Source organism: Peromyscus californicus, unplaced genomic scaffold (assembly GCF_007827085.1).
Source record: "Peromyscus californicus insignis strain IS unplaced genomic scaffold, ASM782708v3 Scaffold_7__1_contigs__length_154581171, whole genome shotgun sequence".
NCBI classification, from domain to species: domain Eukaryota; kingdom Metazoa; phylum Chordata; class Mammalia; order Rodentia; family Cricetidae; genus Peromyscus; species Peromyscus californicus.
Window position 1 is genome coordinate 8061537 of NW_026294595.1, and position 24979 is coordinate 8086515.

At 53.1% G+C, this 24979-nt stretch overlaps 1 protein-coding gene across 1 annotated transcript in view; it reads right to left on the reverse strand.

Annotated features, from left to right (window-relative positions):
* Positions 1–649: 649 nt before the first annotated feature.
* The window catches only part of Ncs1 (neuronal calcium sensor 1), a 53505-nt gene continuing 29175 nt past the window's right edge, over positions 650–24979 (reverse strand). Inside the window, exons 3-8 of the mRNA XM_052722858.1 lie at positions 15885–16023; positions 14221–14299; positions 12587–12675; positions 11889–11966; positions 9001–9117; positions 650–4304 (exon numbers count right to left, since the gene is read on the reverse strand). Of these exons, the coding sequence (XP_052578818.1) occupies positions 9019–9117; positions 11889–11966; positions 12587–12675; positions 14221–14299; positions 15885–16023 (484 nt within the window). The 3' untranslated portion in view covers positions 650–4304; positions 9001–9018. The remainder of the gene's footprint in view (positions 4305–9000; positions 9118–11888; positions 11967–12586; positions 12676–14220; positions 14300–15884; positions 16024–24979) is intronic.

The following is a 24979-nucleotide window of genomic DNA, read 5'->3' on the forward strand; positions in this document are numbered from 1 at the left end:
AGACTTTGCCCAATAGCACAAGAAAGGGGTGGGATGACTGTAAAAACTCCACCCTCCCCACCCCCAACCCCACCCCAACCCACCCCCACCACCGCTGCCAAGGGTCTCTGAGAAAGGCAGGTCTGGGCCAAGTCCTGAGAAGACCACATTCCTCGTAAGTTGCCAGATGACGCTGACATGGCTGGGGACCACACTGAGAAGCTCTGGCCAGGTGGTATCCCATAGGGTATCCTGCAGCTTCCTCTGGCCCAGAGAGCATTCACTTTGCATTGTGGGATGCCAGCTGCTGAAGACCCAGTAGGTCGTTGACTATGAGGAGAGGTTGCACCTGGAGGGGAGGTGGGCGAAGAATAGCCCCGTTGGGGTGGAGATGCTGCCCTACTTCCCCACAGAGGTTCTGACATCTGCTGGTGAGACCCACAGGCCTCAGCTGGCTGTTTTCACACAGCTCACCTGCTGCTTCCTGGTCACCACAGCGCCACCAACTCGCGAATTCAGTTGCTTGCCTGGCGTGGGTTTTCCCTTAGGGACCCTGGGCAGACCACACCCAAAGCGAGAGCCAGGCTGTCCTGGGAGGAAGGAATCTAAAGCAGACGGAAACATGGAAACAACAGACGAAGCACCAGGCCCACACAGGGAGGCAGGGAGGTCCAGGAAGCGCGTTTAATTGGCCAGACACAGATGACACACAGCGGGAGCAGGGAGGAGGCCTGGACATGCGACAAAGCCCATCACCCTGCACCACCAGACGAGGGACCCTTTCTCCCCCAAGACGCAGACAGGACGGCACCCCAAAAAAGACTCTGAGGGTGCTGGGGACGCAAGCAGGGAAGGATGCGAACACCACACCAGAACATGACCTTTCTTGGATCTGGGTTTTAAGTTACCCAAAGTCCTTCAGGAGCTACAGGACTCGCTCTGGCCTGTCCCCCTGCCGCTTTACTCAGAGCCCTCATGACACCCCTGCAAGGTGGCTGACCTCCTTCTGAGGCATGGAGAAACAGATCCCAGAGGAATTTAGAGACTGAGTTTGTCCAGGAGTGAAGTGGTGATAGGTGCTAGGTGTTGCCCCCACCCTAGGAAGCAGACAAAGCCTGAACCTCGTGCCAAGACAGAAGATGGGACCAACTGTTTATTCAACAAAAGCCTTTTATTCATTCAAAAATTAACCATTGGGTTTATTCTGCAGATATTTAAAAAAAAATTAAAGTTTGGAGGGCAAAGCTTCCCACTGTGCCCTTATGCCAACTACCTTGCCAGCCCCAGATGACCTAGCAGAGGGGCAGGTGGGAGACATGCTGCTGGACATGTGCGGCTGGGGGTCCATGGCCTCTTCAACCACACACAGCCTCCCTGGCCTTCCCACCTCTAGCCTCCAACTTCGCCACTTACTGGACCACGGCAGCCCCAAGGCGCCACCACGAGGGGGCGCCCCTGTGATCCTTGGATCATGTAAATTCGGAAATACACTGGGAGGAATCATAGTAGCTTTCTGCTTGGCCAGTAGCGGGGACTTTCTCTGGAGAGATGCCAGGGATCCCCAGGCACCCTACACTCCACCATCCCCTAGAAGAGACACTGTCCCCAAAAGCCCAAATGCACCTTCATAGGAAATCAACTGTCAGACTGCAGAGCATCTAAAGAAAGAGATACCAATGCCGCATACATTTGCCTTGTTATTTTAAACCTGGCTGGATACCGCAAAGTCGTGACGCTCTCCTAAGTCACAGTCAACACAAAGTAGGAGCAACTGCTTGGAAGAAGAGGGGGAGGGGCACAGCATCCCTGGCCCTAGCAGGGAGCCTCTGCAGAGGGACTAGGGACCTGGCCTCATAGGCTGGACCACACCCCTAAAGAAAGCAGCATCGGATGGGGTGGGACTCAGTGGAAATGAACTTGGGGAGAGGCCCTCAGGCTGCTCAGAAGAGGCCCAGCCTCAGATTCTGGGCGTGCTGTGTGCCACAGCTAACGGCTGGTGAGAGAAAAGGACGGAAGTCTGTCAGGACGCGCATCCTTGAATGAAAATAGTGTCCGGCATCCCGCCAGGAAGAAGGCAGCCCAGCGCTGTCTCAGTGTCCAAGGCTTGGCCCAAGGACATAAACTGTGAAGACCAAAAGCCACACTTGAGGCTGCAAACCGAAAAGCCAAGATGCCAAGAGGAAACCTGGGCTCGGTGAAAACCCAGGCTTAATCCTTGACAGTCCACAGCTAAGAACCCATCGAGTCTGGATGCCACCAAAAATGCTACTGACAGAGAGGGTCCCAAGACCACAGAAAGTCCACTCTTATCCTCTCAACCTACATCACCGCATCTACTCCCCATCCTAAAGGCCCTGTCGGTGGCCAAGCAGGAAGCTGACCCAGAGAAGCCTCAAAGAAAATTGCCTATGCAACCGGAGCCCTGTGGGATCTGGTGGGCCAACAGTGGGCACAGCGTGAGCAAAAGGTCTGCCCATGAAGGGGTGTATTTGTGGACTGGCTAAGCATCCACACCCACACAAAGCCACCATTTGATGGAGGACATCCATCCCCCAGCTGACAGCTACTCACCCACGGGTCACTAGCAAGGAAGAGTTCGGCCTCCTAGAAGTATGGAGATTACAGGAGGATCGGAGCAGAACAAAATCCAGCGGCCATTCCCCCCTCTCGCTGGTGGCGACACAAACTAGAAGCAAGAACTATGGGCCCAGGCCTGCCTGTCTGCAGCTGGGAGGCCGCGTCTCAACTGAGAAAGTTGCCCACAGTGAGGGTGAGCCCCAAAGGAGCTCGCGAGCCTAGAGAACACTGAAGAGGGGCTGAAGGAGGCGCCATCAGACACCCAGGGCCTGGCAAACACAACCACAGAACAGTACCACAGACATAGGAACCCAATCTCTGGGCTGAGAATCAGACATCGTCAGCCAGACCAACCACCAACCGCCTCCCCGCCACCCACAGCCCTACTGACCGAGAGGCAGACTATGAAATCACAGAGAAGCCCAACCTCGGGCCTCTTGCTTCTGGTCCATGGCTGCCCAGTGTTCCTGGTGACAGACACGGAGCCATCCCTGGCTCTGGACGAGCAGAGCCTCCCTCAGTAGCATGGCCTGGTCCTTTCCTTTCATCCCCTCCTTCTCAGCCTCCGAGCAGAGAAGAAGCCATGTAGCCTGCTACAAAAGGCAGGCAGAGGCAGGAAAGCCGAGGAACTCACAGGCACTCCACACCCCTAGCATCAAGGAGGCAGAGACATCGTTACCTCTGCCAGTGGATTGCAGAGAAGCCCACTTCATACTCTCCATACTGTGTGCCCGACGCCCTCTCCCAGTCCCCACTCCCGGAACAAGGCTCTCCACTTTCTCTCTGCTGTGAACATCAGAGCAAGAGTTGAAAAAAAAAAAAAAAAAAGTCCCGTTTGTCCTTGAAAAAAGTGTTATGGACTCCGAGGAGAGCAGAGGAGAGGGGTGGGGACTGCAGGGCAGAAGCTGGGGGAACAGTACATTAGCCATTTAGGAATGCCCACCTTCCCCTCTCCAAAAATGGAGCACAGTATCTGAAAAAAAGAGGAAAAGATTTTTGGCTTCTTGGCCGCTGCAGGCCACCATCCTCCCAAGTGAGGCGGGCAGGTGGGTGAGGGTGTGCACATGTAAACGGAGGCCCAGCATCCTGGGAGTTTCAGACACACAAGGTAGCAGCAATAGTTAACAACCAATAAATAAAAGGTATCGATTATATATGAGTATAAAAAAAAACCTCACTTTCCCCACGGAACACACAATACTGTTATCACATGAGCCATCATCACTAACCATCCTTGCCTGCCAGTGGCCTCGCTCCTAAAGGCTGGGCTGAGAGCCCTCACCACCAGGCAGCCCTGCCCCTGGCCACCGCTGCAGAGGGCCAGCAGAGACTGAGTTCTCGGAGCCCTAGAGGCCTTCTCCCAAGGGTCAGTATCTTCTAGAACAGAAGGTAGTCTGTTTGTTTTCTTTTACAATGTCCATTTGAAATAAAAAAAGAAAGCACGCACGCAGGAGAGCAGGGGGAATGGAATGGCTGCCCGAGGGAGACAGCCAAGTCCTTAGTTTCGCGGAGGGCTGGAGCCTTTCCCATTTCGGTTCATCGCTATTTTGAACAAGCGGAGGCTGTTGACAATTGGAACCAGTGGCTTCAGGCGGCAGGTGGATGCAGGGCAGGGGGGACAGAGAACCGGGCCTGGAGGCTCAGGGGCAGCCGGCTGTGTGTAGAGGAGGAAGGCTGGGTGGGCACGGGGGTGGTGTCAGGCTGCGGTGGCCTCATGGCACAGGAAGAGGCGAGTGATTCCCACACATCTACAAGACAGAGGGAGGTAGAACATGTTAAAGCCACAGCAAGGGACGGTCCCCTGGGGCCTGGCTTCTAAACTTTAGGCTGCAAGTCCATTTGAGTTTCAATAACTAAATGTGGTAGCAACAAGAGATTCAGCCCCTCTTTAGGACTCCACTTGTGGAAGATCTCTGAATGAAACAGTCATTTCTCCACATTCATTAAATTAGTATATCTTTAAATTGTATCCTATTAGAACACTTGATTTTAATTTTGGGGTTTTTGTTTTGTTTTGTTTTGTTCTTGTTTTTGTTTTTTGGTTTTTCAAGACAGGGTTTCTCCAAACCAAAATGTGCCAGTCCTGGATCTCACTCTGTAGACCAGGCTGGCCTCAAACTCACAGGGATCCACCTGCCTCTGCCTCCCAAGTGCTAGGATTAAAGGTGTGCGCCACCACTGCAAGGCGATTTTAATTTTTTCTAACATTTATTTTATTTTTCATGAGTATGTTATCTCTTTATGTGCGTGCGTGCGTGTGTGCGTGTGTGTGCGCGTGTGTGCGCGTGTGTGTGTGTGTGTGTGTGTGTGTGTGTGTGCGCGCGCGTGTGAAGTACCCTCAGAGGCCAGAAGGGGGCACTGGATCCCCAGGACCTGTAGTTGCAGGCAGCCTGACATGGGAGCTAGGAACTATAGTAAGATCCTCTAGAAGAGCAGCAGACGCTCTAATCTGCTGTGCCATCTCTCTCCAGCCCCAGGACATTTGATCTTAAAATGTGTTTGAATTCCAGCACGGAGGAGGGAGGAGCACAGAGGGCCTCACCTCTAGCCGAGGAGCTGGGCTGCTGGGAGATGGGGAATCTCTGTAGTCACTAATGAGTCACCCACGCTGTAGTAGATAACTCTATACCCATGCTACCTACGCAAGCAATCGTAACTAAACTCAGCCGGTCATTAAAAACAAACAAACAAACAAACAAACACCAAGCATGGAAGCTAGAGAGAGGGCTCGGCAGGTAAGAGCACTTGTTCTACAGAGGACCTGAGTTCTGTTCTCAGCACTCACGTGGCAACTCACAACCACCTGTAACTCCAATTCCATGGGATCCAGTGTCATCTCTGGCCTCCACACGCACCAGGCACACATGTGGTGCACATACATACATGCCGACAAAATACTCATACACATAAAATAATAAGTCTGTAACAAACATTAAAAACCTTGTTGAGCCGGGCGGTGGTGGCACACGCGTTTAATCCAGCACTTGGGAGGCAGAGGCAGGCGGATCTCTGTGAGTTTGAGGCCAGCCTGGACTACAGAGTGAGATCCAGGACAGCCACAGCTACACAGAGAAATCCTGTCTCAAAAAACAAAAACAAAAGAAGCCTTGTTGAGAAGAGGGGCTCCGGAGGGAGTGGGAAAGCGTAAGGGGAGAGCGGTGTGTCTGAACACAAATCAGAATACATCTTATATACAGGCATGAAACTGTCAAGGGATAATTTTTTAAGATTTATTCAATTATTATGTATACAATGTTCTGCCTGCACACCAGAAGAGGGCATCAGATCTCATTACAGATGGCTGAGAGCCACCATGTGGTTGCTGGGAATTGAACCCAGGACCTCTGGAAGAGCAGCCAGTGCTCTTAACCTCTGAGCCATCTCTCCAGCTGGATAATTTTTTTAAATGTTAAATTGTTTCAGTTGCTGACCTGGATTGTTTGATTGTTTTTGTTTTTCGAGACAGAGTTTCTCTGTGTAGCTCTGGCTGTCCTGGAACTCACTCTGTAGCCCAGGCTGGCCTTGAACTCACAGAGATCTGCCTGTCTCTGCCTCCCAAGTGCTGGGATCAAAGGCATGTGTACCACCACTGCCCAGCCCATCAGTGTGTTTTCAAACAGCCTTGATTTAAAGCTCCGTCAGGTTACTGATCCAACTTGATGAAACTGGTTACACGTCGGAACATGGAGTAACCTAACCCTGTGTTCCATGCTCACTCACATTTTTTTGGTTCCAGAACAGACTATTTCTTATCCCCTTTAAACTGAGAGCTGTGTTTTTTTATGTCAACATCACAAAGATACACACACAGGGCTGAGGATGTGGCCTGGGAGTGGAACGCGGGGGCTGTACAGTAAGATTCCATCTCAACAAACAAACAAACAAACAAACATTTCTGAATGAAGCTGTGACACACTAGGACATGGGTAGCTCTGGGAAGAGTGCTAAGGGAGCGAAGCCAGACTCAAAAGCCACTTCAAAATAGGTGGGTCCAAAGAGCCAGAGAGCAGCCTGGCTGGTAAGACCGGGGAGATGCAGGGTGTGGAGCCTGACTTCAGAGGATGCCAGACTGTTAGAACCAGGAGGATGTGGCAGTTGCATAACACCATGAATATACTAAATACCACTGAACTCTGTGTGTGTGTGTGTGTGCGTGTGTGTGCAAGTGCACCCCTCTGGGAATTAAAACCAGGGCCTCTCATATACCAGGAATGTACTTCCCTACTACTACATCACCAGCTCCATATTTTTTATGTCATTCAATTGTCCAGGCAGGCCTTAAACTAGAGAGACTCCTGCCTCAGCCTTTCAACAGTTGGGATGACGGATGACAGGCCTGTATCACCAGGCCTGGCTGAGCTGTCCACTTTAAAATGGCTGCTTTTGTACTAAGGAAGTTCCCCTCATGGATTCTCTTATAAAAAGCACACAGGGTTGTCTTCAAGACCACAGAAGCTTCCCTGGAGCCAACCAGTCTCCCAACCATGTTAACATGGAATATGGGGTCCTGGAGGCCTCCTGATTGGACGGTTGTGGGAACATGTCCCGGCCCAGCAGGCTCCTAGCCTATGAGGATCAGATATCCTTATCTAGGCCAATTCGGTTTTCTCTCTTAGGATGGAAACCAGCGCAAAGGAAGCAGTCAATGGTGTCCCTGGTAGGAAGTCCCCACAGGGAGTGTGCTGGCTAGTTTTATGTCAACTTGACACAAGCCACAGTCGTCAGAGAGGAAAAGAGAGCCTCAGTTGAGAAAAAGTCTCCATAAGATCAGGCTGCAGGCAAGCCAGTAGGGGCATGTTTTGTAATTAGAGATTGATTTTTGTGATTAGTGGTTGATGGTACCACGGTGGGTGGTGCCACCCCTGGGCTGGTGGTCCTGGGTTCTCTAAGAAAGCAGGCTGAACAAGCCATGAGGAACAAGTCAGTGAGCAGCACCCTCCATGGCCTCTGCACCAGCTCCTGCCTCCAGGTTCCTGTCTGAGTTCCTTCAGTGATGAACAGTGATATGGATTTGTAAGCCAATAAACCATCCCAAACCCACTCATCTCCCGTCCCTCCATATCTGCCCTTGCGACCTCCTCCCCCAAAGACAACAGCGCCGTGAGGTCCACCCTTTGGCCCAAACAGCTTTACTTGCAGACGTTCATTGCAACCAGTGATTGGACGGGTTCGAGGCCTGTGGCTTCTGCTACACTATCAATACTGCACCCTCATCGGGACTCCTCTTGGCTAGCCTGTTGTTGATCTGTCGTGAAGATCCTGCGGCTTTGGTTCTGCACGACTGGCCTCTTCATGCTCCAGCAGTTCATGGATCGGGTAGATGTTGGGGTGCCCCAACTCAAAGCTCTGGCTCTGGGCCTGGGTGGTAGCTGAGCTGGTCAGCCTGCCTGCTCTCCTGCACCAGTGCTACCAGGGCCAGCTCTCCCACTCTGCCTAGATGGGGGCAGGGTCGGCTCTCCAGTCTGCTGTAATAATTTTTTTTTTTTAAAGCAAGTCATAAATTGTCTCTGAAAATTTAATCGATTTTCCTATTGAGGAAAACGGTCCTTTTGGGGTATTTTGCCTCAAACTTGTCTGAAGTCTGCATTTTCGTTCCTTATCTCATTTACTTTTAGGGAAGTTTTCTTTGTAGACATCAATTCTAACGCCTTGTCAATACAAAAGCATTTCTGTGCAAAGTAGTATTAATAGAGGGGACAGTAGATGGCCCAATGGCTCAGCGCACTGGCTGCTCTTCCAGAGGACCCAAGTTCAGTTCCCAGAACCTACATCCAGGGGCTCACAGAAGCCTCTAGTTCCAGCTCCAGTAGATGCCCTCCTCTGGCCTCTGCAGGTAAATGTGCCCCCATACACATGTGCACAAGTGCACGTGCACGCATGCACACACACACACTCACACAAATAAATCTTTTCTTTAAGTAATATTAATGCAAGTTTCAAAATGGAGCTCAGACCTTTGAGCTGGAGAACAGGCAAAGCATCCTGCCTTCCCAGTGCCCTGGCCCTGACTGCCTACAGTGTCTTCAACCCAGGAAAACTTATTTTTTCTTACTTTTTTTTCCTTAAAGATTTGTTTATTTATTATGTATACAGTGTTCTGTCTGCATGTATCCCTGCAGGCCAGAAGAGGGCACCAGATCTCATTACAGATGGTTGTGAGCCACCATGTAGTTGCTGGGAATTGAACTCTGGTCCTCTGGAAGAATAGCCAGTGTTCTTAACCTCTGAGCCATCTCTTCAGCCCAGGAAAACTTATTTTCAAGCTAACTAGAGGCTGGATTTGGACTGATAAAAACAATAAAACACCACAGGGCCGTGGCTGACTTGAAGACCTACTCCCAAGCACCCTGGAAACACAAAGAATAAGCTGCCCATGCTAGCTGTCCTGTGGGTGGGTTTTCACCACCCCCTCCCCACCCCCGCCTTAGGACCCATCCAACTCACCCCAGCTCTGGGCCTGGACTATACCAGCCCATCGTAGAGGGACAGCGCCTGCACAATGGAGGGATCGGCCTTGGAGCCTTCCTGGAACTCCTGAAGCGTGAGCTTCCCGTCAGCATTCTGCAAGAAGAGCAGAGGCTGAAGACGGATGTGCCTCCTGGGACGGGGTCTCAAGCCCCCATGGCTGGTCTCAACAGACCTTCCTGAGTCTGACGGTGTCCTCAGAGGAGGAGAGACATCAGACAGACCCGGCACTCCTGACCCACCTCTCTCAGCCTCTGGCTCTCCATCTGGAGAATGAACACTCCACGTGTCACCTTAAAGACACCTGCAGCTCTGGGCTTTTATCAGCCAAAGCAACTGCACTGGCTCATTTCCTACTCATATTTTTATTACCATTAAGTATTCAAAATGAGCGGAGCTCCGTGCTGCAGGCCTGTATCTCAGCTACTTGGGAGGCTGAGGCAGGAGGCTCATGACTCAAATCCTGGGCTATATGGGGAGTTCAAGTCCAGGCTGGGCAACTTACAGATCCTGAAACATACAGAAAGAGCTGGGGGGTACTCAGTGGCAGAGGGCGTGTGGAGAACCTACCACAGTTCTCATGGGTTTTGTTTGTTTTGTTTTACTATCTTATCCAAAATGACTTTTTTTGTTTGTTTTTTTGAGACAGGCTTTCTCTGTGTAGCCCTGGCTGTCCTGGAACTCACTCTGTAGACCAGGCTGGCCTCGAACTCACAGAGATGCGCCTGCCTCTGCCTCCCAAGTGCTGAGATTAAAGATATGCGCCACCACCATCCAGCTCAATTCCCAGTTAAAAAAGAAAAAAAAAATTCCAGCACTAGGGGTAGAGGTTTGCCATTCAAGTATGAGGACCTGAGTTTGATTCCCAGCACCCATGTCAAAAGGCCAGGCATGGTGGCACAGAGTGGTAACCTCAGGGGAGGTGGAGACAGGGCAAGCCCCATGACTTACTGGCTGGTCAGCCTAGCTAAATCAGTGAGTCCAAGTCCCAGTGAGACACTCTGGTGGGTCAGCTTCTGGGAAAGGCACTCGTACGTGTGCATGAGTGTGCATACATGCACACATGCATACAGGTTGCATAAAAGGTGGTTAATCCTAAGGGCTAATACTCCATGTGTCTTCCTGAGGTCTTCAGGCATTTAAGTTACCCCTGCAGCAGGCCACATCAAGTCCTAGGAGTCCTGAGAAGGCACCTAATAGAACTCAGGTCTCAGGGACCACTCACCTCACTTCCAGCAGCAGGGAAGGCAACACCCATCCTGGAAAGGCCGATCTTATGATGGCTGAGAGCCTATACCTATGATGCTCAGTGCGCCCCCCACCCAAGCCCTCAAATCTTCAGGGTCACCCTACAAAGGAGGAGCTGCACCCATCCCCTTTGGTCTGGCAAGGGAGCTGGCCTAGGGTCACCATCCCAGGGACACCACAACCATGACCCCCGTAAACCCAAGGTCTATGGTGTTTCCAAAAACAGAAGTTGTCTGACTACTGCAGGGCAGGGGGTGGTGGCCTTAGCAAAAATCAGTCTGGGGTCCCGCTACAAGAGGACTGTGCTGCCTTGGCACCCCATCTGAAAATTGTCTGGGGACAACAGGAGCCCAGCTGCAGCCCTCCCATGTGCTAATCTCCCTTCCTTATTAAGAGCTCAGAGCTCTCGGGGCAAGCCTGTTAGCATCAGCAGGCAGCAGGAAGCCTGGGGGCTTCTATTCTCATGAAGGCTAGAGAGGCTGTTTCTTCATCCCACAATGTCAAATTTCCACGTAAATCAAAGTTATTTTAGCTTGGGGGGAAAATGTTTCTGGCTGGGATACAGCTCAAGTAGGGCACAGGTTTTGTTCTTGTACAAGGCCCTAGTGTGACCCTCAGCACCCCCAGAAAAACAGACGAAGGGCACCACAGAGTCAAAGGAACCACAGAGGTCTGCAGAAAAGAGAAAGGGTCTGGGGAGATGGCCTGGTAACTGTGCAGGCTTGAAGACCTGAGTTTGATCCCCAGGATCCACATAAAAGCCAGGCAAGGGGGCGTGTGCCCATAACTCCGGGGCTGGGGCCAAGGCTGAGACAGGAGGATCCCTGGGACTCACTGGCCAGCCAGTCCAGCTGAATCAGCAAGCTCCAGGTTCAGTGAGAGACTCTGTCTCAGAAAATGAGGTGGAGAGCAAAGAGGACAGTTGCTGTCATCCTCCAGCCTCCACCACACACACGCTCAGGAGAACACCCGTGCATACGACAGAGACACATACACACAAGAGAAAGTTGTTTCTCCACCCGGGGTCTGTGGCTAAAACGCAGCAGGTCAGTGAACAGGGGGGCACGGGTGTGTGTGTGTGTGTGTGTGTGTGTGTGTGTGTGTGTGTGTGTGTATGTGTGACAATCTTGTCATTCCCCAGAACCTAAGATGACCATCGGAATCCACGACCTTGTCACATAGCTGCTGCCCGTATTGGAGCTTCCACTTAGGCGGACGGGCATGCCCACTGTGTTTGCACTGGGGATGGGACCCAGGGCCTTGCACACGGTGGGCAAGTCCTCCACCACTGAGCCACACACCCCAAAGCTACATCACGGATTCCCTTTAAACCATGCCTCAGAAGCCACAACCCAAAATAATCTGTTTCCTTTTCGCTGTAAGGATCATATTTTACACACTTGGGGCTGTTATTGTGAGAAGTCCGGCTTCTGTAGAATGTCAAAGGAGTCCAGGACAGAACAACAAAGGCCAAGGGCCCTGGGTAATTACAAGGGACCTTCCCAGAAAATTCACCAAAAAGTCTGATTGGCTGCCAGACAGTTGACTGGCCTGAGCGAGTCCCCCAAGGATCCGTGGCAAAGCCCGGCCAGGCCCAAGGTCCCTATGCCCCACCTCACCTTGTCCATCATGGCAAAGATCCGGTCTACCCTCTTCTCGGGAGTGTTCTCTTCTTCTGGGAGCTCCACGGTGTTCCCCTGCCGAGGTCAGGGAGCATGAGGTCGGCCAGCGCAGCAGCCTTGGGCTTGTGGCTGAGCTTAGCCCTTGCTGGGCCACCAGGGCACTAGGCCAGAACTTTTGCTTTTGAGCTCATAATTTTTTTTATTTTTTTATTTATTTTTTTTTTGTTTTTTGAGACAGGGTTTCTCTGTGTAGCTTTGCGCCTTTCCTGGATCTCGTGCTGTAGACCAGGCTGGCCTCGAACTCACAGAGATCCGCCTGCCTCTGCCTCCCAAGTGCTGGGATTAAAGGCGTGTGCCACCACCGCCCGGCTTGAGCTCATAATTAAACCCTTGCCTTGCCACCCTGGGCTGGTGCCAATGAGGACCCCCTCTCTCTCCCATTCTCCAGCCCCGCCACCTTTCAAAGGAACATCTCAGGCACCTGGCCCCACTACCCACCTAGTCACTGCCTGACCCCAGGCGGGGATGTTCATGGCTACTCAAGCAGAAGAACTTGATTGGCCTGTACTGTCCAGAAACAGGAAAGTGACTCTGGGTTTCCCCTGGGCCCTGGAGGTCACAAGTGGCCTCCCCACCACCCTACCCTCCTGGGACTCACCCTCTGATGGCCTCCCTGTCACCCTCCAGAGACTCACCACCATCTGGTAAATGGCGTCCACTATGTCCAGCATCTCATTTCTGGTGATGTAACCATCGTTATCCAAGTCGTAAAGCTTGAAGGCCCCTGTGATCAACCAGCCAGGTTGGGGGGGCGGTCACTCTGGCCCAGGGCAGCAGCAACCTCTCCCCTCCCCGTCCCCGTGACCCAGTACGAAGCCTGAGATCAGACATCAGGCCAATGCACACTTACACGAGGGTACATTCACACACCAGTGTAGCCAGGGTTGTAAAACAAACACAAGAGTCAGGAGTTGGATGCAGTGGCTCATGTCTCTAATCTGGGTATTCGGAAGGCGGAGGCAGGAGGATTATGGGTTCGAGAACATCCTAGGCTACACAGTGAGTTCTAGACCAGCCTGGGCTATAGTGCATGGCAGAGCATTTGCCTAGCATGGGCAAGGTCCTGGGTTCAGTCTCCAGCACGGCAACAATAATAACAATAATTTTTAAAATATGCAGGTATTGGTCTACAGGGACCGAGGCTGGAGTGATCTGTGTGAGGAAGTGCAGTCCCCAGAGCGGGGCAAGTTGGGAGCCACCGGAGGAGACAGCCAGGTCCTTGTACCGGCTCATGAGACCAGCATGGCACTACAGCCTCCCACAGATCCCTGACACTGTGGCTCTGCCTCCCCTGTGCCCGACCTCTCATCTCCAGGCTGCCCCTCCCACGGTGGGCGAAAGGAGGAAATACAGCAATGGATGGGATGCACGTGGCGATAAGCCTCTTCTGCTTCCAAACGCAGAAGCCACTATGGAACAAAAGCGCCCACCAACCAGGGCATTCTGCCCAACTGTCCCTTTTCCCTAGAAAATCCCCCGGCTACCACCATGTGTCAGCCAAGGGCCACCCAGGACATGCATGTCCTTGCTTCAGTGGCCTCCTCTTCCTGCTGCAGCCTCTCACATGAGGCTCTGGCCTGGAGCCCCCTCTGCCATGGCAATCCCCCTCTGGGCTCGTCAGCTCTCAGAGTCAGCGTCCCCTCTGCTGGCTCAGCTGGCACCTCCTTCTCCCTGCCTCCCAGCCAGAATTAGGGAGTTTAGGAACTGTGTCTCCATGACAGAATGACAGTCACTACAGCAAGCAACCATCCATCTTAGCCCTGGGTAGACCCTGAATTCCTGCCTGGTACCACAGGTGGCACCTTCAACTGATGTTTGTTGAATGAGTAAATAAATAAATGAGAGATCATCAATATGGCTGAAGACCTGAGTCTAGCAGGAATCTGGATGCTGTGACATCACCCAGAGTCTGCTGTCCCAGTACTGTATCTGTTTTAATGTCACTCCTGTTCCCACCCACACCCCACACCCTGCAGCCTGTCCCACCGACATGGCTGCAGACTCTGCCTCACAAAACTCAATCCCTCCCTCTGAGACCTTTATCTGTCCTGGAAGGGCAGGGTTCTTCTTGGCTCTGCACAGATGGCCTGGCCTGCTTACTTGACCACATTGGGCCCATCTGCCCAGAGCCCGCTGCCCAGGCCTCTGGGAATGCCCTGACCTCCCAGAGCGGACTCCATCTGTGGTGACCGCTGCAGGTGTCTGGCGCCTCCTCCGGGCAAGGGCTGCGGCTGCATCCTTCTAGCCTGGTGGGGGATGGGGGACTTACACCGCAGCTTCTCATCCAGGGTCCCCCTTGAGGTCACCGATAGTGCTTGGATGAACTCGGAGAACTCGATCCTGCCATCCTGAGGGAGACAAAGCAAAGGACGGCTTTGGTCAGCCCAGACCTCAGAGGGTGATACTGGGCAGGAGCAGATGCAAGACATCAGTGGCTGATGGACAGAGGACAGGAGGGGAGCAATGAGGGGAAAGAGGAGGGGAGGGGAGGAGGCAGAGCCGGAAGAGGGACAGTGAGAAACTGATGCCGGCCGGCCGGGCTCCACGCACAGCAATACTGGGGGAACCGGCAGGTGGGGGGGCTCAGGAGAGAGCCAAGCCTACAGCAGCTTACTTAGTTCTACCTATTTGTTTTATCAAAGAGGAAACTGAGGTCCAGAGAGGGCAGAACCCCTCCCAGTGCCAGACAGGGGGGACTCCCAGACTGGAGCACCGGGGGAGAAAGCTGGGACCACCTGAGTGACAAGTGCAGAGGTGAGTGACAGGGATTCCAGGAACACTACAAAGTCAGGAAAATGCCGTCTCCAGACGGTCTGCAAGCCCGGCTACCCCAACCCTGGATAGGTCAGCTGTCGGGTTAGCAAGGCCAGTGCCAGTGCCACGCATTAAGTATTGGAAACTCATGCTCAGTGGTACTCAGTGAAAGAGCCAGGCACAAAAGCCACACTCTAAGCCTCATTTTCCTCGTCTGTGAAATGGGGGCATTGAAAGTATCCACACCACAGGACACGGTGGCTGTAACATGACTTAATTCCAGCCCTCGGGAGACAGAGGCAGGCAGGCAGAAGTTCAAGGCCAGCATCAGCTACACAGAGAATCGAAGATCAGCCTGGGTGGCCATGCTAATTTTTTGTTGTTATTTTGTCTTTTTGTTTACTTGATAGGAGCCAAAGTCATCTGAGAACAGGGAGCCTCAAGGAAATGCCCCCAGCGGGCTGGCCTGTGGAGTTTTTCTTAACTAATGATTGATGTGGGTGGGACCAGCCCTGGGCAGGTGGTCTAGAGTTGCGAGCTACACTCCACGGTAGCCTTTGCTTCAGCTCTGGCCCCCGGATTCCTGCCTTGCCTTGTGGACCTGGAAGCAGAGACAAAGACTTCCTCCCCAGGTCGCTTTTGGTCACAGTGTTTTATCACAGCAACAGAAGCCTAAGGCTCTGGGCTAAATAAGACACCTGTCCCAAAAAGCAGAAAAAGAAATGCCAGCTCCACCGATGCTGTCAGGCCTGTCGATCACAACACTGTGAACACTAGTTACAACCACTGATCTTACTGTCCCTCGAGATCCTACATTTTGTATTCATAAGAAAACTCACATGTGTGCATGTGTGTGCATGCTCTGTGCCTGCAGACGTGCATGCAGCTCTCTGGGTGTGTGCACGTGCACGCCTGTGTATTTGTGCCCATGGAGCACTGGGTGTGTTAGTCACACAAATGAACACGTTGTGCGGGTGAGTGTGTCACATGGACGCGTGTGTCGGTCCTGATCCGTGCTGGTGTGTGCCTCAGAGCCACACCTCTGTGTGCCTCCGTGCCCGTGTGCGCGTGAGCATTCGGTCCTGAGTGGGGAGCCCTGCAGGGGAGAGTGAGCTGGGAGGGCTGCCTCTGCTGCAGGATGTGACGGGGCTGGGGCAGACACGGCCACCTGCATCTCACCTTGTTCTCATCGAAGACGTTGAAAACAAACGTGGCGAACTTGGTGGGGTCTCCGAATGGGAAGAACTGTTTGTAGATCTTCTGGAAGCCAGCCGCGTCCAGCTGCCCACTGGGGCAGTCCTTAATGAAGCCCTTGTACCTGCAGACAACATACAGGCGGCAGAGAACATCACCCACTAGGAGCCTCTGCCAGAGATGCGGGAAAGCTATTGACCCTAGTTCCAAGACACACAGTGTCACATGGTCTGATGAACATGGACCCAGATATCACAGGCATGGGTTCATGCCTCTGCCGCTCACTGGCTGTGTGACTTTGAGCAAATCACTCCAGCTCTCTGAGCCTCACATGAACACAGGAAATCAGAGGTAACACAGGAGTTCACCTGGACGTGGCACACAGTGCACTTGGCCTCTCAATCTGACACTCCTCACAGAGAAGCTGAAACAGTCAGCAGATGACCTCCAGGAAGTCTAGTACCACACAGAGTGGCCGCTTGCTCCTGTGCGGTCCCTAGCCCACGCCTGCTCTAAGGGAGTAGATCAAACACCCACTGGAACCACGAGTGGGGCTCAGAAGGCCCTGTGTACTCCACCTGGACATGTCCACCTTTACCCCTGCACAAGAACTTCCCAATACCCCACCAGCTGACAGTGTGGCCTGAGAGGCCAAACCCCAGTCTAGCTCAGCCATGTGCCAATTGTGCAAGCCTAAGCAAATGTCTTCACCTCTCAGAACGCTCACGTACGAGGAGCCATGGTTGTCACACCCATCCTGCTAGACTTGGGTGACATGGTGCGTGTCTCTCCGGGGCCTGATAGTTAATATTCACCAGTATCCACTCTCCATATTGGGCAATGCCACAAAGCCGTGTGAAACGGTGCCCAGTGTGGCCGTCAGCACACTGAAGTTAACTACACGTAGCTTTAAGTTGGTGCTTATGTGTAACTGAGGCTGCCCCTGTCCCCCAGGTGGGGCATGCTCTCTTCTAAGGACCATTCCTCCCACAGTGGACAGCCAGAGGCAGTCATAGTGTCATGAGAGGTAGAGCAATGATCCCATTTGACAGATGAGGACAGCCTGGCCAGCTGTCCAGTCACTCACAGCCTCAGCTCTTGGAGTGCCTTGTCCTGTGTCCCTTGTTTGTGTCCCCACATCAATCCAGCATAGAATTTCTCCAGATCCACAGAGGTCCCTGCATTCTCTCCTGACAAGTCTCAAAGGGTCTACTTGTCCCTGGCAACCCTGGGGTGCCTGTGAACCCTGTTAACGGCCACACAGCAAAATGAAGTCGAGTAGGGCTGTGAGGGGCCCGGACACTGGGTCTGAGCTTCCTTCCTTGAGGCTATCTTGAGCTTCCTTACCAGGGCCAGGATGCAGAGTTCTAGCTTGGCTCATGACTCCCAGACCCAAAGCCAGAACTCCAGAGTCCTAGTGAGAGCTACCCACTGATCATCGGACCCCCTGCACATCCCCACCATCCTTCTAACTTCTCTACACGGCTCCCTGCTATTTTAAGGACCATGACAATTATTTAAAAGCAATGAAAATGGCAGCTCTGGGGGCACACGCCTTTAGTCCCAGGAGGCAGAGGCAGGTAGACCTCTGTGAGTGGAGGCCAGCCGGTCTACAGACTGAGTACCAGGACAGGCAGGGCTACACAGAGAGACCCTGTCTCAAATGAACAAAGATGAAGCAAAGAAAAAAGAGTTGAAGGTGTCTCCAGAGCCCAGCCCAGAGTGCCCCACAGGAGGCCCAGAGAAGCCAGCTCCTGGGTGGGGGAGGTACCCCACACTGCACCAGCAGGAGTCATTGGCACTGACATCAGCTGCAGGGGCTGGTGGCAGAGTGCCAGTCTCTATTGAGCATCTAGTTACCCCTGCAGAGGCTGTCACTGAATCCCACCCCATCGATAGGAGGCTGGAGAAGCCGCCCCCATGAGCTGATGCTGGAGGCCAGGAGGAGTACCAGTCTGCACAGAAGCCCCCATCATGCACCTTCCACCACCTCCTGGTGCTCAGTACCCCCGAGGCCTGTAAGCTCTGACACCTACTCACCATGACAGGCCCCCTGGTGTCAACCTGTCTAACCCAGCTAGGGTCAGAGTCCTGCTCCACCCTTAGCCAAAGCCCCCACGATGGGTGGCCTTCATGGTACCTCTCCAACACACTGCATGGGCTACAAATCCCAGCTGGCCCAAACTTGAGAACCTGTACATGGCCAAGTATCTAACATACACCCAGCAAGTGTCTGCCTGGAGAGCTGAATGAACACACAAGCCTCCAGGTGGGGTTGAGAGCAGGAGCCCAGGTGTCCAGGTCCCTTTTCTGAGCTCCATGGAACAGGATCTTTTAGAGGCCCTAGCCAGAACCACAGAGCTCGATGGACAAGGTTAGCAAGCCAACTCTGTGTGCGTGCGTGCGTGCGTGCGTGTGTGTGTGTGTGTGTGTGTGTGTGTGTGTGTGTGTGTGTCTGGGGCCCAGAGAGGAGTGATACCAGTCCAAGGTAACCCTGTCTATTAGCAGAAGTGGATCCCCTCCCTTCCAGCCTCCCCACCTCCTAGTCTCTTCTCTGGGAAGAGATCCAGGTTGCGCCACCCCCATGTCAGCGGCTGGGAAAGCGATTATACCCAAACATTATATAACCCACTATTCGCCCTCCTAAAGTGGAGGAGGGTGCCTGCGCCCTCCTAACGTGGAGGAGGGTGCCTGCCTCCCCCAGAAGGGCGAGAAGGAGGCCTGAGGCTCTCCAGCCACTGGCCTGCTTCCAGTCCTCTAATCTACCCGGCAAACTGTCACCTTGAAGGGCACAGATTGCCACCCTCTGCTTTCATGCACCACTGTTGGGTAAAGAGGGGGCTCCGTGTTGGTGAATGGCCTGCCCCACAGCTCCCTCAAGACCACACAGGTCAAATGAGACCTGACTCTCCCACCCCAGGCCAGGGCCAGGTGCCATCAGGCCAGGCCTCCTCCGCCTTTTCTGCTGGGCCAATGCTGCTGCTAGTACACCTGCCAGTCTCCAGAGCACGTGAATCTGTGCTCCTAGCCCAACCTGGAGGGCTAAGAGGGCGGACCCCACTGTGCCTCAGTTTCCCCGGCACCCACACATGGGGGTGTTCTGGGCATTGGGGTATAGCAAACCATGTCCCTAGCCAGCAGCATCCCCAGCGTCCTCCTCCAGACACTGGGGAGCCACACTCAGGCCGAGGGCCAGGTGGCCTATGGAGACCCTAAACTCAGGGAGATCTAGAAATATCTGGCTTGCCTGGGCCCCAGGAATAGCAGCTTCCCCTAGGATGCATCTGCAGGGAGCCAAGCACCAGGCCTGAGCTCTTCAGGCATGACTTTGCCAAATTATCCAAACAAGCCCAGGAGGCAAGGGCTGTGATGCCCACTTTCGAGACAGGAAAGCTGAGGGTAGTGGAGGTAGCTATTCCCTCTGCTTAACCCTCTCCCCTCCTCCAACCTGGCTGCCTCCTCTGGGAGAAGCCCCCACCTCAGCCCACCCAATGCACACTGTTCCCAGGGCTGGATCTGGTGGCAGCTCTCAGTTATGACTTGAGATTGTCAGGTGTAACTTACGTGGTGACAGAAGGTTCACAACAGGAATAGTCCTGAATCTTTGGGTACCCCTGGCTCTTAGTGAATGCTGAATGGAGTCCATTGTCTAGCAACATTGATGGTCAACCCCAGAGCCTAGATTCCACAGATGAGGCAGGGACAGGAAGAGGGCTCTGTCCCCTGAGTCCTGCTCATCTCTCCTGTGACCTGGGACAGTTAGTGGGGACTGGAAGCTTGGCTCTGCATCTCAGATGGGGTAAGGGTCCTCACCACTGCAGGCTCAGCTCAGGCTGGGGACGGGGCAGAGGGGCAAAGTGGCCCACAGTCACAAGAGCTCACTGCAAACTGGTACCTCAGGCAATTGTCACTGTCAACGTTTCAGGGAGTCTCATTGCTAAGAGGAAAGATAACCTGGGGGTCTACCACACGGGCCCCACTTCATACAAGTACTCCACTCACAGAAGACAGGAATGGGCAGTGGGGGTGGGGCTTGTGATTATCCTCACTGTCACTTTCATGACCTTGGGTCTCTAGGCTTGCTGTTTGGAGTATTGCATTGAACACACAGGAACTTGGGGATATTAAAACACAGCTTCAAGTCAGCTATAGTGGCACTCCATCACAACCAGCTCTATAGAGGCGGAGGCAGGAGGATTAGATCAAGGCCATCCTTGCCTACTTAGTGAGTTTGAAGCCAGCCTGGGCTACATGAGCCCCACCTCCTTACTCTTGAGCACGCACACACACTCATACTCAAGTGCGCGCACACACACACACACACACACACACACACACACACACACACACACACACGAATGTACACTCATGCACCTGCCTGCATGGAGTGTGTGGAAGCCAGCATCAGACATCTTCTTCCGTTGCTCTCTACCCGATTTTTGGAGTCAGGGTCCCTGAACTTGGCACTCACCAAGTGGTCCTCTTGACCCTGTACCTCCCCACCCCAGACACATACTGCAAGATATACGTCTTGTTTTATGCATGTCAGCGTTTTCCTTGCATGTGTGTATATATACCACGTATGTGCCTGGTGCTGAGAAATCAGAGGAGGGAGTCCGATTCCCAGGAACTGGGGATACAGACAGCTGTATGCCTCCATGTGAGTGCTGGGAACTGAACCCAAGTCCTCTGCGAAAACAAGAAGTGCTCTTAACCACTACGCCAAATCTCCAGCCTGCACCCAGCGCTTTGAGTGGATACTGGGGGCCTGAACTCGGGTCCTTACTCTGCTGAATGAGCACCTCCCTGAATCTCAGCTTCACTTTATTTATTTATTTATTTATTTATTTATTTATTTATTTATTTATTTACTAACTTACTTTTGGTTTTTCAAGACAGGGCTTCTGTGTAGCCCTGGCTGTCCTGGATCTCACTCTGCAGACCAGGCTGGCCTTGAACTCACAGAGCTCTCTACCTGGCTCTTCCTCCGGAGTGCTGGGATTAAAGTTGTGCGCCACCACTGCCCAGTTTCACTACTTTTCTTAAGGAGGGCTCTGGCTTCTAAGGCAAACCTGGACTGGTCCTGGGTCTCTTGGTCCTTGACTTGCATATGGCCCTAAACAGGTGACTCTGTCTCACTGAGCCTCAGTTTCCCTGTCTCTGAGGTGAGAAGCCCATCTAACATTTGCCTTGAAGGTCCCCAAGTGAGCTGGGGCAGACAACACTGGAGATAAGGGACACTCAGCAGGCTGCCAGGACTACACACACACACACACACACACACACACACACACACACTCTCAGTGGAGAGGCCAGGAGCAGAGCCACCTTCTACCCAAGCCTAGTCCACAAGATGCAGGGCAGGAGGGTTCCAACCATGTGACACTGTGCTTAGGATGTGGCCAAACTGTGTTGGGGGACCAGCTCTTTGTGATGGGGGTGAGGATATGAAAAGATCCTCCCAGAGGTGACAGATGCATTCTTAACTCGGGAGGCAGGGAATCTATCACCTTACAAAAATCCTAGTGGCTGTGACTGCCACTTGTGAATCACTCCCAGTGGGGTGTGTGTGTTCAGCAGAGAGGGAGTGAAAGATGTTTGCCATGACACACAGATTCCAGCATGGCCTCTCAGGATCCTGGGGCAAGGCCCCATACCACACGGGGCTCGGTCTCCCATCTCCCACACACCCTAGCCAGCTAGGATATCTGGAGAAACTTGTCCTTGGGACTTTGCAGGGCAACTGTGCCTGTCCCCTCCATGCCTCCATAATTAAGGCAACATCTGCTTCCCCAGGAGCAGAATGGAAGAGATATAAGTAGCTAAATGGATGAATAGCAAAGTGGAACGCGGCTGCTGCGATCAGCCGCCACAGCTGGGAGCCGGGAGGCCTCCCTAGGAAAGTGCTCCTTCTTGTCATTTCTTCAAAGGCCCCTTCTGCCTGTCTCTCCCACCTCCCCACAGCTCCCTAAAGGAGGAGGGGTCCCCCCCTTTCCTTCCCTCAGGCTTGCAGTTTCCTAGGTCCCTCGCAGCAAAAAAAAAACAAAAACAAAAACAAAAACAAAAAAAACAAAAAAACAGGATGTATGAGCCACTAAATGCTGGAGCGTGAAGGAGAAACAAGCTAGACCCAAACTACCTCCTCCATCACACACAAACACACACTCACAAAGCTGTGTGACCCAGGCAAGTGTCTCCACCTCTCTGAGCTTATTTCTTCATATGTAAGATAAGGCTACTCCTAGGACTCGGGACTCTCTGCTAAGCGTTGGCACAGCATCTGCCCACAGAAGACCTGGGGACAAGAGGGGACCTGGCTCCTCACCACAGCCACGTGGGATGGTCCAGCTGGCCCTGCCGAGGCGCTTGCAGATACCTTCCTGTTCCCACCCACTACACTGTCATTGTACCGCTGGGATGTCTGGCAATTATAAACTAACCAAACAAGAGACTTTGGACAAGAGAAAATACAAGGGGAGAGAGAACCCACAACCCCCGGTCCTGCCAACTACCACCCCACTCGGCTCCCTTCTCTGGGTGCTCTGTCGCCTGGATCTGAGCATCCGGGAAACTTGCTTGTTTCCACTCACAAGGTGTCCTGGTCACCTTCCAGAACACCGCAAGCTTTGGTACCCATGGTATTCCTCAGCCAGCCTCTCCTGTGCCTCTGGCCTCCCTCCAGGCTGAACCCAGCTCTGTGGACAGTGGTACCTAAGATGGAGAGCCGAGGACACAGGAAGGCTACAGACTGCAGGTGGCCCCACCCCTTGAGCCCCGGGCCTTCTTCCTCCGCAAAAGAGCAGATGCTGTCGGGGGTTACTTGGGGCTGGGTGACGGGTCCCCCACTGGCTGGCCCAGGCGCCCTCCCACCCCCACCCACCACAACCCAGGCCTTGAGCTCTAGTCCTGGTTCCTCTGGTACTCTCTGCACGGCAGGGCCAGCATCACCCAGGGACCCTGAACAGCAGTTGTCAGAAGTCAGTACAAAACAGGATGGCATGGGAACCTCTCCTCTGAGACCTGACCAACGACCCGAGACGTGGGCTTGAGGGACTAGAAGAGATATCAGCAAAGATGAAGGTTCCAAAGCGCAGGAGCCGGGCCTGGGTGAGGGCAGCTGCTTGAGGAGCTGTAGTGGGGGGCGGGGGGTGGTCCTGAACCTCCAGGCAGCCCCAAGGGCCAGGGCAAGGAGTTGAGCCTTAGGCAAGCTGTGGGGTGTCCTCCAAAGGGCCTTCAAGAGACCAGACCATCTGGCTCCATCTCCAGCTCTTCTGGCACTGGCTGAGGGATGGGGGCAGGAAGCCTAAGAGTCACTGAGGACAGTGACCACAGGGAAAGATCCCCTGGGGGTAGACTAGTCGTTCAGAACAGGGAAAGCTGTGAAAAGGTCCTGGGCTTTGGGGGCACAGGTACAGGGGGACCATAGGTCCCTGATCTAACCTCTAACTCTAACTCAGCAGGCTTGTGGACAAAGTCCTAAGCTAAAAAAAGGATTTTTGGCCATCAAGAGACAACAAATGGGCTTATTTTGTGTGGTAACAATTCTGTAAGTCACAACACTGGAAACTGATCAGATGTCATTATCTGTGACCCATTACTGATGTCTGTCTACACTGCGGGAGGGTGCTTCCTGCAGGGACAAGCCTGAGTCAAGCCCAGGCCCAGAGCAGGCATCACTAGCTCACTGCAGATTTCACTAATTCCTCACTGCTGTACTTCCTACTCACTCTGTGACCCGCCACTCTAGAATCTTTTCTAATAGTGTTTCAGATAGCCACCACAGATGGACTGGAGCTGGCCTCCAGGTAGATATCTATCGGCCACACTTCATCTAGCATTCTCTCTCTCTCTCTTCTCTCTCTCTCTCTTTCTTGTCTTTTTCGAGACAGGGTTTCTCTTGTAATCCTGGCTGTCCTGGAACTCCCTCTGCAGACCAGGCTGGCCTCAAACTCATAGAGATCCACCTGCCTCTGCCTCCTGAGTGCTGGGATTAAAGGCATGTGCCACCACCGCCTGGTTTCATCTAGTATTTTCTAAAAGAGGTAACTGAGCCCCAGAGCGGGAGAAGAGTCTTCTCGAGGCCCAGAGTGATTTAGTGATGAAGTCAGGACTGGATTTCAATCCCCTGACTTGTATCTCACCTGTTTGGTGAGCAGGGTCTTCCATCAGCCTAGATCATTTTAGTTTTATTTGATGTGATGGGTGTTTTGTTCTGCCTGCTTGTATGTCTGTGCACCACACGTGCACCCAGTGCCCAGAAGAGATGTTGGAACTGGAGTCACAGACAACGGTGAGCTGAGATGTGGGTGCTGGGAATCTGACTAGGGCTCCCTGGAGGAGCAGCCAGTGCTTTAACCACTGAGCCGTCTCTCCAGGCTCCGGGTTGCGTCTTAATAGATACTACAAAATGGGGCTGGGGAGATGGCACTGTCAGCAAGGCACCTGCCAGGCAGGCACGAGAACCTGAGTTTGGGTCCCCAGCACCCCTGGGAAAAGCCCAATGTGGTAGCAAGCACTTAGAAACCCAGTACTGGGGACATTGAGGAGGCAGAGACAGGGCCTCTTTGGAGGATCTGGGCAGCCAGCCTAGCCAAACTGGAGAGCTCTGGGTAGCAGTGAGGGACCTTGTCTCAAAAAACAAATTGGCCAGGTATTGGTGGTGGTACACGTCTTTAATCCCAGCACTCGGGAGGTAGAGGCAGGTGGATCTCTATGAGTTCCAGGCCAGCCAGGGCTACATAGTAAGGCCCTGTCTCAAAACAAACCAACCAGGGAGATGGCTGGAAAGACGGCTCAGTGATTAAGAGCACTACTGCTCCTGCAGAGGACCACAGCTTGGTTCCCAGCACCCGCAAGGCAGCTCGCGGATACCCCAAACTCCAGTTCAAGGAGATCCAATGCTTTATTCTGGCCTCCATGGGCACTGCATGCATATGGTGCACATACATACATGCAGGCAAAGCACTCACAATAAAAACAAAGAGATCACTGTAGAGGTCAAAAAGAACCCACAAAACAAACAAACAAAAAGCCCAGGGGGAGTCACTACCCTCCCCCACATGCACAGCCCCACGTGGCCG